The following is a 17,979-nucleotide window of genomic DNA, read 5'->3' on the forward strand; positions in this document are numbered from 1 at the left end:
TCCATTCTACTCTGCTCCAATGGAATCCCCCCCCCACCCCACTCCTCCATTCTACGCTGCTCCAATGGAATCTCCTCCCCCACCCCACTCCTCCATTCTACTCTGCTCCAATGGAATCCCCCCCCCTCCATTCTACTCTGCTCCAATGGAATCCCCCCCCACCCCACTCCTCCATTCTACTCTGCTCCAATGGAATCCCCCCCCACCCCACTCCTCCATTCTACTCTGCTCCAATGGAATCCCCCCCCCCCCTCCATTCTACTCTGCTCCAATGGAATCCCCCCCCCCCCCACCCCACTCCTCCATTCTACTCTGCTCCAATGGAATCCCCCCCCCCCCACCCCACTCCTCCATTCTACTCTGCTCCAATGGAATCCCCCCCCCCCCCCATTCTACTCTGCTCCAATGGAATACCCTGACAAATGCTGCACATTTGTGACCACCGGGGTCAGAAATCTCAACAGAAATGTGCAGTTGTGTTAAGTCAGGAAAATCTTCGCAGCCAGTGGCAATGTCCGCAACCCTTTCGCCAATTGTAAGATTCCGAGCAATAATACATGTTTTACAACAGATAGGAAAATATAGGAACAGGAGTTCGGCATTTCGCATCTCAAACCTGTTTCGCCATTTGGTAACATCATGGTTGATCTGTGACCCAATTCCATAGCGTCACCTTTACCATGTATCCTTTAATAACTTTGGTGAACAAAACTCCATCATAGATTTCAAACTGACAACTGACTGAGCATTAACATTGCTGATTTCAGTGGAGAATTCCTAACTTTTACTGCTTTCTGTGTTGAGAAATATTTCAAAATTTCAGTCCTGGAAAGTATGCCTTTAACCTTTAGGCTATACCCCTACTCCTGGCTTCCCCAACCACTGAAAATAGTTTCTATATCTACCTTCTCTTTTCCCCTTTTAAGATCTACACCTTTGTATTCAAGTTCTCCATATAAAGGTCAGCATTGCATTTTTTTTTTAAAGAATCATAGAATCCCTACAGAACAGAAGGAGGCCATTCAGCCCATCGAGTCTGCACCAACTCTTCAAAAGAGAGTGTCCCATTCAGGTCTAATCCCCGTAACCCCACGTATTTATCCCACTAATCCCCCTAATCTATACATCCTGGGACACTAAGGGACAATTTATCATAGCCAATCAACCTTACCCACACATCTTTGGACTGTGGGAGGAAAGAGCTTCTACAAATATATAAAGGCCAAAAGAGTAACTAGAGAGAGAGTAGGGCCTCTTAAGGATCAACAAGGTCATCTATGTGTGGATCCACAACAGATGGGCGAGATCCCATCTTTCTCATCAGTATTTACTGTTGAGAAAAGCATGGATGTTAGGGAACTTGGGGAAATAAATAGTGATGTCTTGAGGAGTGTACATATTACAGAGGAGGTGGTACTGGAAGTCTTTAAGTGCATCAAGGTAGAAAAATCCCTGGGACCTGATGAAGTGTATCCCAGGACATTGTGGGAGGCTAGGGAGGAAATTGCGGGTTCCCTAGCAGAGATATTTTAATCATCGATAGTCACAGATGGAAGTGCCCGAAGATTGGAGGGTGGCAAATGTTGTGCCTTTGTTTAAAAAGGGCTGCACGGAAAAGCCTGGGAACTACAGGCCAGTGAGCTTCACATCAGTGGTGGGTAAGTTGTTGGAAGGTATTTTGAGAGACAGAATCTGCAGGCATTTAGAGACACAAGGACTGATTAGGGACAGTCAGCATGGCTTTGAGAGTGGAAAATCATGTCTCACAAATTTGATTGAGTTTTTTGAAGGGGTTACCAAGAAGGTGAGATGATGGCAGTGCAGTCGATGTTGTCTACATGGGCTTTAGCAAGGCCTTTGACAAGGTACCGCATGGTAGGTTGTTGCACAATGTTAAATCTCATGGGATCCAGGGTGAGGTAGCTAAATGGATACAAAATTGGCTTGATGACAGAAACCAGAGGGTGGTTGTTCAGACTGGAGACCTGTGACCAGCGGTGTGCCTCAGGGATCGGTGCTGCGTCCACTGTTATTTGTCATTTATATTAATGATTTGGATGAGAATATAGGAGGCATGGTTAGTAAGTTTGCAGATGACACCAAGATTGGTGGCACAGTGGACAGTGAAGAAAGTTATCTCCAATTGCAACGGGATCTTGATCAATTGGGTCAGTGGGTTGACGAATGGCAGATGGAGTTTAATTTAGATAAATGCGAGGTGATCCACTTTGGTAGATTGAACCAGGGCAGGACTTAGTTAATGGTAGAGCGCTGGGGAGTGTTCTAGAACAAAGATCTCGGGGTACAGGTTCATAGCTCCTTGAAAGTAGAGTCTCAGGTGGACAGGGTGGCGAAGAAGGCACGTTTGGTTTCATTGGCCAGAACATTGAATACAGGAGTTGGGACGTCTTGTTGAAGTTGTACAAGACATTGGTAAGGCCACACTTGGAATACTGTGTATTAGTTCTGGTCACCCTATTATAGAAAGGATATTATTAAACTAGAAAGGAGTGCAGAAAAGATTTACCAGGATGCTACTGGGACTTGATGGTTTGAGTTATAAAGGAGAAGCTGGATAGACTGGGACTTTTTTCTCTGGAACGTAGAAGGCTGAGGGGTGATCTTATAGAGGTCTATAAAATAATAAGGGGCATGGATCAGTTAGATAGTCAATATCTTTTCGCAAAGGTAGGGGAGTCAAATACTAAAGGGCATAGGTTTAAGGGGAGAGGGGAGAGATACAAAAGCGTCCAGAGAGGCAATTTTTTCACACAGAGGGTGCTGAGTGGCTGGAACAAGCTGCCAGAGGTAGTAGTAGAGGCGGGTACAATTTCGTCTTTTAAAAAGCGTTTAGACAGTTACATGGGTAAGATGGGTATAGAGGGATATGGGCAAAATGCAGGCAATTGGGACTAGCTTAGGGGTTTAAAAAAAAAGGGCGGCATGGACAAGTTGGGCTGAAGGGCCTGTTTCCATGCTGTAAACCTCTATGACTCTATGAAACCGGAGCACCGGAGGAAACCTGCGCAGACATGGGGAGAACATGCAAACTCCACACAGACAGTCCCCCAAGGCAGGAATTGTACCCGGGTCTCCTAGTACTGTGAGGCAGCAGTGCTAACCACTTTGCCACCTGTTGTGTGTCCAAAGTTTATTGTATTTTAATCATTGAGACAGTAACCAGAGTTGAAATCTTAGTTTAATTTTTCCTTTCCTTCCTGAGGAATAGGGGAGTTACACAGTGCTACTACCCCAGCTCAGGGCAGACCAACAATCAAACTTGTCACATTTCAATATCATACCACATTGCACACTTATCCTTTGAGTCAGCAGTGAATCTAACTATGTACTTCATGTAATAAAAAAGTACTTTGCAAGTTATCATTCTCACCTCACGATCAAACAAAGTTGTCACTGGCGTACTTAATAATGTACTATGATAGCCTGCTTTCCCTCTAACTTGGACACGAGTCACTATCTCCCATGTCAGCCTGTTTAAAAAAATACTGTTTCATGTGGAAACCTAGAGGTTTTCTTAGTTTAATGCCGCGAGCAAGTACATGGAGGATTCATGGATTTCTCTTCTCATCTTCAGCAGCAGTGAAGTACAATTGTAATGCAAATCCTTTAATTTACTAAGACTCAAGTCAAATTAAACACTGTCACTGAAATACCAATACGGGGAGGAGATAGGTTAATATTTCCTTCTGTAGGTCAATCAGGAGTTAATTCACAAACCTCAAGAGCACAAACAGCTGATGAGAAGTATATGAGAATCGTTAACCAGCTTCACATCTCTAATTTTATTACAACATGGTCTGCCAAGAAAGCCGGGTTGAGGTTTTTTAACTCCTGTCAATAATATTGAAAGTATTAAGAATGATATACCATTACATACATGGATAGATTAATAGAATGGGTAATTAGGGCTGAATTCTTCTCTCCGAGTTGAGGTGACTACCACCTTCATGGCTGAGATGTTTAACAACTTCACGAAGGAAACCAACAGCCCTTGGCAATATGAATAAATCATTGATTAAATGTAGAATTTAAAACTTCTCCAACAGTCTTGAAATCTTGATAAATATTTCATACTCAAGATGAATAATATCAGTGCACAGCAATGGTACATTTTTCTTTCTTTGAAACGAGTCCCAGCTTCAAATCTTTCCACAATATGAGTCTGGTAAAATTCATGGTGCTCTGTGAACAATTCAACAATGAACCTTAATTCTAGGCAGAATTTTATTGGCCCACAGCAGTGGGTTTGCAGATTAAGGGTCTGTAAAATCCCCTGGTGGCCGCGTAAAGGCCGCTTCCTGCCCCAGGCTCAATGTTGAGGCTTGAGGGAGGGGTTCGGGGGCAGGGGTGGGAAGGGTACCCAGTTTAGGTCATGAGCCTCCATCACTGGCCCCCTTTCGAGAGTGGGTATCTGGGGATTACTTGCTGCTTGAAGTCCCATGGCAGCTCTGAGAGATGACAGCTGCCTGAGTGAGGGGTGGAAGTCTAGCATCCAGCCAATTAACCTTCCCTGAAGCATAGATTGGCTGAGGGGCAGCTGGGGTTGGCAGGAACGCGTTTCCTGACTTCTCCCATGGCGATGCAGGAAATGCTACCATCGGAAAAATCCTGCCCCCCTCTTCCTTAGAGGGATACTCTAACGGCACAAACCTTGACTCTGCCATTCCCAGATACAAGTTTGAGTGAGCTATCCCTGTAGGTTGTTCACCTTATTCATCCTTATGGAACAACTCAGCACCACTATCCCCCCACTTCTGCCCCATTAAATTGAGGTAGTCCAGAATAAAAGTACAAATTGCTGGATATAGTCAGCAAGTCAGGCAGAGTCTGCAGAGGGAATCAGAGTTTATATTTTAGGTCAATGAGCTTTCTTCACAACAGGGGAATCCAAAATCAGTTTATTTAGGAGATGGGGCAAATGAAATGTTAGCATTCATGTCGAGAGGGTTAGAATACAAGAGCAGGGATGTACTTCTGAAGCTGCACAAGGCTCTGGTCAGACCCCATTTGGAGTATTGTGAGCAGTTTTGGGCCTCATATCTAAGGAAGGATGTGCTGGCCTTGGAAAGGGTCCAGGAGGTTCACAAGGGTAATCCCTGGAATGGAGAGCTTGTCATAAGAGGAACAGTTGAGGACTCTGGGTCCATACTCATTGGAATTTAGAAGGAGAAGGGGGGGGGGGGGATCTTATTGAAACTTACGGGATACTGCGAGGCCTGGATAGAGTGAATGTGGTGAGGATGTTTCCACCAGTAGGAAAAACTAGAATCAGAGGACACAACCTCAGGCTAAAGGGACGATCCTTTAAAACAGAGATAAGGAGGAATTTTGTCAGCCAGAGAGTGGTGAATCTGTGGAACTCTTTGCCGCAGAAAGCTGGGGGGCCACATCATTGAGTGTCTTTAAGACAGAGATAGATAGATTCATGATTAATAAGGGGATCAGGGGTTATGTGGAAAAGGCAGGAGAATGGGGATGGGAAAAATATCAGCCATGATTGAATGGCGGAGCAGACTCGATGGGCCGAGTGGCCTAATTCTGCTCCTGTGTCTTATGGGGATCTGTCAGTGTTGCCTGTGCTGACTTGTAGAATATTGTGACTAAATCAAACACCGAAGTGAGAGAGTGGTTGGCTTTGGAAAGGCTTTTTGTAGTACAAGAAATCTGAACCCACAGCTGTAAGTGCAATTATCAACAAGCAGGTTGCCAGCCAAGCTTCAGGAAGTCAGAAAATTCACGCCAAAAATCCTTTGTCTAAATAAATTATGGTTTATAGCAAAGGAATATAAAATCAGAATCCGCTGAAATATAGTTTCCCAACTTATCATGACTGTAACAATCAACACTCAATAACAGAGCAGAAACAGGCTCAGACTGACTGCTTCCTTCATTATAATTTAGAATTCATGAGGTCTATCAGAGCTATACCCTATTCACATTATCCAAATCTTGCAGAAGCTGTATACATCATAAGTTTTGAAATCCTGAAAAAAAGTTCACATTTCCTTTGCTGTGCTCCTGTAATGAGGGGGAAGGGGCATATCCCATTTCCCATGGAGTCCATTTCTTGAACACCGTCCCCCACCCCATCATTGGCCTCTGGAATGCCGGCCCCTGCCCCCAGTGGTTGACTTCATGATGGACAGACCCGGCCTCCTGTTTGCCGGCCCTGAACTCTGATTGCCAGACACAGTTTCCAGCTTCCCGATGACCGGCCCTGACCTCCGATTGCGGGACGCTGCCTCCACTCCCCCCTCTTGTTCCCGATCGCTGGCCCCAAACCCCACCCATGATTCTCGGTGGCTGGCTCCAATCTCCAACCGTCCCACCCCCCCCCTCCCCGCCTGCCAATCTCAGGCCCCAACCGCATCCCCAACCCCACCAGCAGCCTTCAATCCCCATGCAGAGTTTCTCCCATTCTCTCTCTTTCCCCCCCCCACCACATAGGTCTGGCTCCACCCAGTCTGGCTCCACCCAGTCTGGCCCCACCCCCTTGGTACTGCCCATCACCTGCTGGACACTACATGTGCCAGCTTGGCACTGCTAAAGGGACACAACTCCCCATCCCTGAACTCCCGGGAAGGGGGCCTCAATGGCCTCTGCTTCCACCAGCGAGGCCATCACATATGGTCCCTGTTGATAGGGACCATACGTGATCCTGCTGGTGTGGACCTCCACCGATGGGGGCAGAAACTTGAGCGAGTCCAGACAATTGAGCCCCGAGCTCGCTAAATGAATGCTAATCATTATTAGCATATTGTAATCAGCCTCATACTGTTCCCCAACACAAGGCTGATTATGTCCAAGAAAATGGCTGGGGCGGATCAGGACTGGCGTTCCTCCCCCCTTAAATTTCACGCCCTGCTTTGCTATTGAAGCAGCACAGCAGGCCAGGAAAATCACACCCATAAAGTTAAACCATTTAATACCAAGATGAATGGAGACAGGGTAGAAGCTGGCCAACACGTTCTTCAAACTAACTGGTTTAGTCTTAAGCAATACGAAGGAATCATCTCCTGTAGATTGGCAGAAAAGACTCAACTTCTTGCAAAATTAGGAGTCTGTTTCCTTCTCAAATTTGTTTCCCTGTTCCACAACCTTTGATGTCCCATTCCCCCAATCCCCAACTCTATGCGTACGCTTATGTCTCTAAACTAATCTTCAAGTTTTCTAGGTGTTCAGATCTCCAACAACTATCCTGTTCCCCCTCCATGCTAGCACTATACTTAAGAAAGCCCACTAACTCCCGTACTTTCTTGGAAGGCTAAAGAAATTCAGCGTGTCCGCTATCACTCTCACCAATTATTTCAGATGCACCATCGAAAGCATCCTTTCCGGATGAAGCACAGCTTGGTATGGCTTATGCTCTAACCAAGACCGGAAGAAACTACAAAGAACTGTGAACATAGCCCAGTCCATCATGCAAACCAACCTCCCATCCATTGACTCCATCTACACTTCCCACTACCTCGGAAAAGCAGCCAGCATAATCAAGGACCCCACGCACCCCAGACATAATCTCTTCCACCTTCTTCTTTTGGGAAAAAGATACAAAAGTTTGAAAACGCATACCAACCCACTCAAGAACAGCTTCTTCCCTGCTGCCATCAGACTTGGAATGGTCCTATCACATATTAAGATGATTTTTCTCTTCATCCTGTTGGTTACTGCAATACTACGGCCAGACTTTTACTGCCCCGCCTGCCACAGGAAGCGGAGTGGGCGAGGGGCGGACAATGGAAAGGTCCATTGACCTCGGGCAGGATTTTATGGTTTCGGGGCAAGAAAGGCCATAAAATTCCACCCTATATTCTGCACTGTATTCTTTCCTTTTCCCTATGTAATCTATGGAGAACATGTTTTGTCTGTATAGCTTGGAAGAAAAAATATTTTTCACTATATCCCAATACATGTGACAATAATGAAATCAATTCAACTGGAGTAATAACACTGTAAACAGTATCAGCTTCACTAACCACAAACCTAAAATCAGAGAGAGGAGACTTTTTAATCCCATGTGCTGGATTAGGCTGTAATGATAATCAATGATTGTAATACATGAACCCTTTTGTCTTAAACGTAAATGTCATGTGGCATTTTCAGTCTTGCAAATCACAGGAGAGGAAAAGAAATAAAGAATCATTCCAAATTGTTTCTATCTGGAAGGATAAAGGTTCGTGTCCCCTTTTCTGGGAAAAGGATATTTGCATAACTCCTGTAAGTGTTTGTTTTACGATAGTAGGTTTCAATACGTGACTCATGCAAGTACATTGTGTCTCAAATTAATTATACTTCATCAAAATAAAGAACAAACATACCTGATTCAAGTAGCGAGAATTCTCCAGGGTCATTAATGGTGCTGTGCAACAGACTCCCACAAAAAGAAGCTGACTGGTAAAGAAGAGATTACATGAAACTCACCAAAAATGGTACAAAAAAACATTAGAAATTATTACTGGTGACATTCACAGAATGAATGCTGCAAAACATTGCCCTGGTCACTATTTCGGTGCAATTACTAACATATAATGCCGGTGTTAAAGTAGAAGAGGAATGTCATGTTGATAACTAAACTTTCAAGCGCTAACATCACATGTTGTAATCTACAGCCTTATATTTTTAAACAATATTTTCAAACACAACTAGATTTCAGTTTTTGTCCACCATGCACTTTGCAAGGGGTTCACACTTCTTAATTTATCTGATAAAAGTGAAAAAAAATTAAATCCTACTCAGCAATAAACTATCAAATGCTAATCATGTCAATATTCAATTAAATTAAAAAATGATTTGTAAACCATTGTCATGAAAATTGGTGTGGTACTGGCGCTTAATGTTTTTCTTCCATTTTTCCAAATCTACCTTAACTTGCTAAAAATAATCACTTTCTTGTTCAAGAAACTGTCATAAAATTTAATATTTCAACTTGATATATCTAGCAGACATCCGATATTTATGGCTTCTGCTTTCAGATGTCTTTTGAATTGGACATGTTTCTTCCCCAAGTGCGGTTGTGTGTCAACTTGTACTGGTATGTCTGAAAATATGTAATTTTAAAATGTAATCTGCAGGCATGTTGGCAAGTCCACTAAAAGCAGCATTATTTAATTTACTGGCACTTATAAATGATCCTTGGCTATATCGGAGCATCATTGTTGTCTTGGTTACTTTGCAGATACATTATTATCTGCACAATTGTCAGAACTACTGACAAAGTAAGTACTATCACATTAAATTTCTGAGAACATGATAACCGAATCCATTACCATTATTTCTAAAATTAAAGAAATAATAAGTGGGACACAACTATCGCTGGCCGGCCAGCATTTATTGCCCATCCCTAGTTGCCCTGGGAGGGCAGTTGAGAGTCAACACATTGCTGTGGCTCTGGAGTCACACGTAGGCCAGACCAGGTAAGGACAGCAGATTTCCTTCCCTAGAGGAGATCAGTGAACCAGTTGGGCATTTCCAACAATCGGCATTTGTTTCATGGTCATCTGTGAATTCCCAGATCACTTTCTAACCGCGCCAAATGGATTAATCTCCCTATAGATGTACGCACAAAATTAATCAGAAACTTGCCAAATAGACTTAGTGTAGCATAAATTGACATTTCATTTCTTCTACCTCATCAACTGAGTAATAAGCCATGACAACACATTCCAGGATACCCCAATGGAAGGACGTTACAGCCAAGTCACCAACTGTGGGCTCTGAACAGCAGTTGGGAGTGTAAATTCTACTTAATTTTACCCTCCCTAAACCAAAGTCAACAGTAGGGATGCCACTGCAGCCTGACTGAGATCAACAATATCAGCACAGAACAGGAAGCAAAACTGGAACTTTCATGGTCAGTATGTTTCAGTTAGTTACAGGAGAAGACTGACATCTGTCATTTCTCTTAATCAAATAAGAATTAAGTTATCGCCTGGTTGGATAGCCTTTTCCACAAAACTTCTCAATTGCAAAGAAAATGTGAGTTTTTTTTAAAAATTGCTTGGAGAAAATGTCCATTCATAGTTTATCGTGGCTTTGCCCAATACTCAAAATAGACGCCACTGATTCTTAAAAGAAAACAAGTTGCAGGATACATTCAGCAGTGAGTCTTGCCCTTCCTGAGTATGTGGGGGCCACAGTTTGTTTACTGTAGAGGGACAGTCAATCTCACTACCAGCGCACAACTTCATACCACTGTGGAATGAAGAGCGTACTAAATGGTCAGCACTGAATATGGAGAATAACTGGGCTAGTAAAATCATAGGAACACAGGAACAGGAATAGGCAATTCAGTCCCTCGGCCTTGTTCCACTGATCTGTATCTTAACTTCATCTACGTAACCTTCCATTGTAACCTTCCTTCTTAATACCACCCACTTCATATGCCTTTGTCTTGTAACCCATAATACCCTTGCTAAACAAAACTCCAGTCCCCTTAGTTTTGACATGTTCAATTGGCAAGGCCTCAACAACCTTTTGGAGAAAGGGCTCCATCCTTTCACTACCATTTATGTGAAATGCTCCCTGACATCACTCGAACTGCCTCATTCAAATTTCAATGTTATGCTCACTTGTTCATGACTGCTCCACCAGAGGAAATACGGTATACAGGAAAAAACTATCAAATTATTTAATCATTATAATCGGACAAAATTGCAAAGCAGAATTGCCATGGTAATAAGGTTAGTACCTGAACCATGAGCAAATTGTCAAAGGGTAAAGATCAAAGAGTTGAATGCATAGCTCAAAGATTTGTGTGGGAGAAACAGATTTCCACTCATGATTGACTGGCACCAGTACTGGGAAAAGAAGGTGTTGGCACACCTAAAAATAAATGGTCCTGATATGATAGCCATTACAAGACATGGTTGCAAGGTGACACGGGCTGGGAACTGAACATTCGAGGACATTTGGCATTTTGAAAGGATAGAAAGAAAGGAAAAGGAGGTGGGATAATGCTGTTGGTAAAGGATGAGGTCAATACAGTATTGAGAAATAATCTTGGTTTGGAAGATTAAGATGTAGAATCGTTTGGGTGGAGATAAGAAATAAGAAAGGGAAAAAAAGTCACAGCTGGCAGTAGTTTATATGTCCCAAACAATAGCGATGCTGTAGAACAGAGTATAAATCTAGAAATAATGTTTGAAAGTTTATTTATTAGTGTCACAAGCAGGCTTACATTAACACTGCAACGAAGTTACTGTGAAAATCCCCCAGTTTCCACACTTCGGCGCCTGTTCGGATGCACCAAGGGAGAATTTGGCATGGCCAACGTACCTAATCAGTACGTCTTTCAGACTGTGGGAGGGAACCAGAGCACCCGGTAGAAAGCCACATAGAAAGTGCAAGCTCCGCAGAGACAGTGACCCAAGCTGGGAATTGAACCCAGGTCCCTGGCGCTGTGAGACAGCAGTGCTAACCACTGTGCCACCATGCTTGTAAGAAAGGAACTGCATTAACTGTGGCTGATTTCAATATTCATGTAGATTAGACAAATCATTTTAACCAAGGTAGACATGGGGATTACTTAATGTATTCAGGATCGTTTCCCTGAACAATACATTGTGAAACCATCCAAAGAATGTATAATGAGACAGAATTAATGAATGATCATATAGTAAATGATCAAGGCAAGAATGATCATAACACGGTGAAACTTCACATTCAGTTTGAGGGTAAAAATCTTGGGTCTGAAACAACTATCTTAAGCATAAATAAAGGTTATTACAAAGATATGAAGCCAAAGTTGGCTAAAGAGGGCTGGGAAATAGTAAAATAGTAACAAGCAATAGCAAACATTTGAGGAAACATTTCATAACACACATTCCATAATGGACATATTACATTGAGTAAGAAAGACCCTACAACAAGGATGAACCACCTGTGATTAACTAAGAAAGTTAAGAATGGTATCAAATTGAAAGAAGAAGCCACAAAGATTAATGATATCCCAGAAGACAAGAAAAATTTAGAAACATGCAATGGATAACTAATACAAAAAGAGGGAGAAATTCAGATAAGAGTGTAAACTAGCAAGAAACTTTATACGAGTGTAAACCAGCAAGGCATTCGATAAGGTCCCCCATGCAAGACTTTTCGAGAAAGTGAGAGGGAATGAGATCCAAGGGACTGTTGCCTTGTGGATTCAGAACTGGCTTGCCTGCAGAAGCCAGAGTGGTTGTAGACGGGTCTTTTTCTGAATGGAGGTCGATCACCAGTGGAGTGCCGCAGGGATCTGTTCTGGGACCCTTGCTGTTTGTCATTTTCATAAATGACCTGGATGAGGAAGTGGAGGGGTTGGTAAGTTTGCCGACTACACGAAGGTTGGTGGTGTTGTGAATAGGTTGGAGGGATGTCAGAAGCTGCAGCGTGACATAGGTAGGATGCAAGACTGGGCGGAGAAGTGGCAGATGGACTTCAACCTGGATAAATGTGTAGTGGTCATTTTGGCAGGTCAAATGGGATGAAAGAGTATAATATCAAGGGCAAGACTCTTAGCAGTGTAGAGGATCAGAAGAAACTTGGGGTCCAGGTCCATAGGACTGTTAAATCGGCCTCGCAGGTAGAGGAGGTGGTTAAGAAGGCGTATGGTGTGCTGGCCTTTATCAATCGAGGGATTGAGTTTAGGAGTCCGGGGATAATGATGCAGCTTTATAAGACCCTTGTCAGACCCCACTTGGAGTACTGTGCTCAGTTCTGGTCACCTCATTACAGGAGGGATGTGGAAATGATTGAAAGGGTGCAGAGAAGATTTACAAGGATGTTGCCTGGATTGGTTGGCATGCCTTATGAGGATAGGTTGAGGGAGCTCGGTCTTTTCTCCTTGGAGAGGCGAAGGATGAGAGGTGACCTGATAGAGGTGTACAAGATGTTGAGAGGTATAGATCGGGTGGATTCTCGGAGGCTTTTTCCCAGGGCTGAAATGGCTGCTCCGAGAGGACACAGGTTTAAGGTGCTGGGGAATAGGTACAGGGGAGATGTCAGGGGTATGTTTTTCACTCCAGAGGGTGGCGGGTGAGTGGAATCGGTGGTGGTGGAGGCAAACTCAATATGGTCTTTTAAGAGACTTCTGGATGAGTACATGGGACTTAATAAGCTTGAGGGTTATAGGTAGGCCTATAAAATAAGCCTAGGTAGGTAGGGACATGACCGGCGCAACTTGTGGGCCGGTCATGTTTGTCCTGTATTTTTTCTATGTTCTAAATATAATAAGAGCTTAAGTATATAAAAAGGAAGATAATAGTTAAGTAATCATAGTTCCCTTCAAGCATGAGATTGGGGACTTAATAATGGGAAAAAAGGAAATGGCAAAGACTTTGAATAAATGTTTTGTATCCATCTACACTGTAGAGGACACTGAAAGAATGGAAAAATCAAGGGGTAAAAGAGAGGGAGGAACTAAAGGCTGACCTGATGATCTTCATTCTGGGGTCTTAAAAGAGGTGGCTGCATAAATAATAAAATCTTCCAAAATTCCATAGATACTGGAAAGATGCCAACAGATTGGAAAACTCTAAATGTAATGATCCTATTCCAGAAAGGAGAAAGACAGAAAACAGAAACCTTAGGCCAGTTAGCCCAACATCTCTCATTTTGGGAAATGTGGCAATTTGTTAAGAAAGCAGCAGGCGACGCAACACTCTCTCCGACTTTCCATCTGGTAGGTGAGATCCCCATTTTCCTCCATTAAATATTGCACATTAGAGACAGACCTTGGAGATAAATCAAAGATAAATGAAGTGAAGAGCTATGTTTAATCACAATGATAAAACATGACAGGTAGGTGCGATGGCATTCCTGTGATGGAAAAAGTATGTTCTAAAAAGTGTGTTAGGAAAATGTTACCAGAAGTGTTACCTGACAAGAAGTGTGTACATATCAAAGAATTTTCGTATAGGGGAAATTTTATCTGTATAGCATTGCTCTTCCACTGTAAGTGGACAATATTTTCTCAGAGGTCATGAAAGATTTAAATAACAAAATAAGCAAAATGGTATTTTTTCATTCTGAAAACTGAGACATTGCATTGAAATTTTTGCAATGTACCCAAGTGTTGCTAATGTGAATCGTGTTGGGTAAATAAGACTTGGTCAATGTTTGAACCTATTTTGTACATGAAAAGGAGGATGTTTGGGTTTTGAAATTCAATGCTATACAAACTAACTGGCTTGCCATAGTCATGTGATTCTGCCAAGGACTTTGTCTCTGGAAGCAGACATCTTAAGATCAGGTGATAAAACCCTCTCACAGAAACACACTAAACTAGTGCAGCTGTCCTTATGCTTGCAACATGGTGTCAGGGAGTAGACAGAAAATAGAGTTTTCAACCCGGCAAAAGGAGCAGAGACAATGAGAGCCCAGGAGCACAAAGGTTCAAAATCTGTGTAAAGAACAAAGGAAAACAGACAAAGGCTGCAAGGCTACAAGAGACAAAAGAAAAGCACACAGGCTGTAGGTGAAATTACTGGCTGCAAAAAAAGGACAAAGATTACACAGACTGAAGTTTAAGAGAAAAAGGAAACACGTACAAAGGTTGCATGTAAACTACTAAGTGAATAAAACTGGCTGCTGTAAATTTTATAATTCCATTTCCAGTAACATTGGACAATGGTGCGTGGTGAATGTGGCAGGTTTTCAAACTTACAATGGCAAAACTATGGGATTGCAACATATTTAATTAATAAACTCGAACCAATAGGAGTAGCTGCTGAGAAAAGACTGCTATATCACCCTAACTCGAACAGACCATGCAAAGAAAAGAGAAGGCAGAAATTGTAAAAGTCTTGAATGCACATTTTGAACACTGCATGAATGTTACATATGAACAATATGTACTCAACACTAGAATTCAGATCGAAAACAAGACCTTTGGATGACACATTATGCAGTAACACAGCTGGCAGAATCATGTAAATTTGGGCAGCTAAAAGATGATCTGATTAAAGATAGATTGATCTTAGGTGCAAGAGACCTCTCAATGAGAGCAAGTCTACTGTAGGATGAGAGACAGATGTTAAATAAAGCAATAAACATGTTGAAATGCAGAAGTTGTGAAACAACAGATAGAGTATATGTATGGCAGAACACACCAGCAGATTTATTATGCTAATACACACGCCAAATGTGTTAAGAAATCACAAAGGGCTAGATGCAAATACTGTGGAAGACAGCATCCATAGGAGAAGAAGAATTGCCCAGTATGGGGAAAGCAGTTTTTTTAACTAAGAAGCTGAATCGTTTCATGCAGAAGTGTTTGACCAGAAAAAAAGCAAAACAAGCCTATACAGATGGAGAGATGTCAGCAGACTGTCTGACAAATAACTATATTCAGGTTGGCTCAGTCAAGTCTACAGATGACAAATAGTTTGTGGCTGTTACCATAATGACCACAGAAGGAAATTATCAAGTGAACAAGAATGAGAAGTGTCAAATAGAAACTGGTGCATCAGGCAATAAAATTATTTTCACAGGTGTGTGGCTCAACATGGAGATCCGAAAATGAAGGCCTTGAAAGTAAGATTGAGGCTATATGATGGCACAATAATCAGAGGGGGCAAATTAGTCTGACAGCCCAATTTATTTAGCTAATGCACAATCCCTAAACCAAGCAGTTTTTTCTAGTCCTGTTGTGTTGAGAGCAGATAGTTCTCCGCTGAGTCTGCGGATTGAGCACTCTATGATGTGGTGCATAGTTCGCTCTATCCCACAGACACATCGGGGGCTGGCACTAATGCCCCAGCTGTCGAGGTTGGCCAAGCAGGGGCTGTGGCTGGTCCTGAACCTGTTGAGGGTATACCACTCTTTCCTTGGAAGGTTGAAACCAGGCAGCCGTTGGGTTGGGTTTGAGACCAGGTACTTGTTTGTTGTGTTCATTGATTCCTATTCATTTGTCCAACTGGAATTTGTGTTGAAGTCTTTTGTGGGAGGAATTATTCAGGTATTTCTTTCGGGTTGATAGGAGTCATATTTTGGGTGGGCTGATAGAAGAGCATGAAATGGCAGCTGAGGGACATTGCAACTTTTTCCATTGTTTTGCGGATTGTTGCAAGTCTGCAGTGGATATGTGGAGGAATGATATTTGCCAGGACAGGGAGCCATGGAAGTAGTGTTGATGGTAACATTCCAGTGATGATAGGGCTGTTAACTCTGATGATCTTGACCAAACAGAGGTTCAGTATTCTGCAACTGAGTATAAGAATTCAAGTACCGAGGTACAGCCCAATGCAATGACAAGAAGGAAGATCTGAAGTTCCAGACCACAGACAGGTTGCAACAGCCACTCATCTTGGATGGAGCAAATCTAAACTTTGGGCTAGTAACCTTGAGTATGCCATCAGGACAACAGAAACCCCCAGAGAAATGGCAGAAAAAGGCCCCAGAAAGAGGGAGACAATATTCAGTTAAACCACATGGTGTTGCTGATCATGTTAAGGCAATGTGCAAGGCAAAGGTAAATGTACTACAGGGAAATGTTCACATCAGAGCTGAACTAGAAGAGTTGAAGGGCAAGATTCCAGCAATATACCTTGGAAAACATACAATAAACTGAAGCCTTCAATGAACCAAGCTGTATGGGATCTAACCAAACAAATTTCAGGGACAACATAAAATATCAGGAGAAAAGTATGACCCACATTTGCACAGTTGGAAACTCAAAGTGCAAGTTGAACAAACCACCATATAAACAGGTGCAACCGCAGGCATAGACGCTCAAGTAGTGAAGCTGCTCCTTCATAGCAATCAGGCAGTTGTTAGGAAAGGATCTCACCAGCTGAACTAAGTACAGAACTACCATCAATCCCAGAGGTCGACAAGTCCCCAGCAACCATCACCATGGCAACAAGGGCCATGGGAATGGCATTTTCTGGACAAAGAACCTCATCCAGAAGAACAGCTAATGTCAAAGCACATGCATTTCATTAAGAGACCTGCATGGGTTAAAAGCTGTGTGTGCAATGCATGTGCAGAGACTGACTAGTATACCAAACAGTTGACAATGCATGACAACAGTAGGTCTGTAATGGGTAACTTGGACAACTCGCAGTCACACAGGATCATGCATGCATATATGTCCTTTGTTCCCTGGATAAAAAGGGATGTTCATATATTTTTTAAAATGAAAGAGGACATTGTAATGACTACAATGAGGACCATTAGGTTGGCCTCTTGGAGTATGAGCTCCCCAATTGAGGCCATGATTGCCTGTCCAATAAGGAAACCTCACCTGTATATAAATATGCGAGCGTCAGGACCACTGGTAGTCCTGATTCTGCTGTTGTACCTGAAGCATTCTAGAGTTTGTAAATAAAGGGAATCTGGTGAAGGGGCACCGGTCTCCGAGCAGCTGTTTCAGGCATGTTTCTGTTTTGGAAATGCTGTACTAACTAACTGGCTTACCATTGTCATGTGACCCTGCCACGAGTACTTTACCTCTGGAGGCAGACATCTTAAGATTAGTTCAATAAAGACCTCTCACAAAACACACAGTAGTAGTACTGTTGTCCTTATACTTGCAACAGTCATAAACAACATAATCAATAAACTGCTAAGTTCTAACCTGGATTTAAATAAACATTAAAAATAGAAACTCTAAATGTAGATTTACACAGCAGGTTTTTTTTTACCTTTTGCCTCAACGCTTCACCAGGCGTATGGTCTGTTTCTTCATTTTCATTCTCTCCCATTTTAAGATTGCTGACCACTATGGTCCCCACTTTGCTTGAACCATCTAGAGGGCTGAAACATAAATGACTCAAAGTGAAAGGAATTCTCAACAGCATTTGACTGGTAACTGCATGTTCTCAAACTGACATGTCACATTAGGTTTTTAAAACGTTATTCTTGCCAAAGTATTGCTTGCACTCAAACACGCCTATATTTTGACAGCAGGACTCTGTCTTTGTTTTATTTTAAGATGCCCTTGTTGCATCCTATTTATAAAAATGGACAATAGGTCAATCA

At 42.6% G+C, this 17,979-nt stretch overlaps 1 protein-coding gene across 3 annotated transcripts in view; it reads right to left on the reverse strand.

The window, feature by feature from the left end:
• Window positions 1–17,979, reverse strand: part of inpp4b (inositol polyphosphate-4-phosphatase type II B) — a 413,442-nt gene that overhangs the window by 209,099 nt on the left and 186,364 nt on the right. For all 3 annotated transcript variants that reach the window (XM_078210873.1, XM_078210864.1, XM_078210883.1), the window contains exons 4-5: window positions 17,643–17,754; window positions 8,340–8,412 (exon numbers count right to left, since the gene is read on the reverse strand). In XM_078210873.1, the coding sequence (XP_078066999.1) occupies window positions 8,340–8,412; window positions 17,643–17,702 (133 nt within the window). In that variant the 5' untranslated portion in view covers window positions 17,703–17,754. The remainder of the gene's footprint in view (window positions 1–8,339; window positions 8,413–17,642; window positions 17,755–17,979) is intronic.

This window comes from Mustelus asterias, chromosome 1, assembly GCF_964213995.1.
Source record: "Mustelus asterias chromosome 1, sMusAst1.hap1.1, whole genome shotgun sequence".
Taxonomy (NCBI): Eukaryota; Metazoa; Chordata; class Chondrichthyes; order Carcharhiniformes; family Triakidae; genus Mustelus; species Mustelus asterias.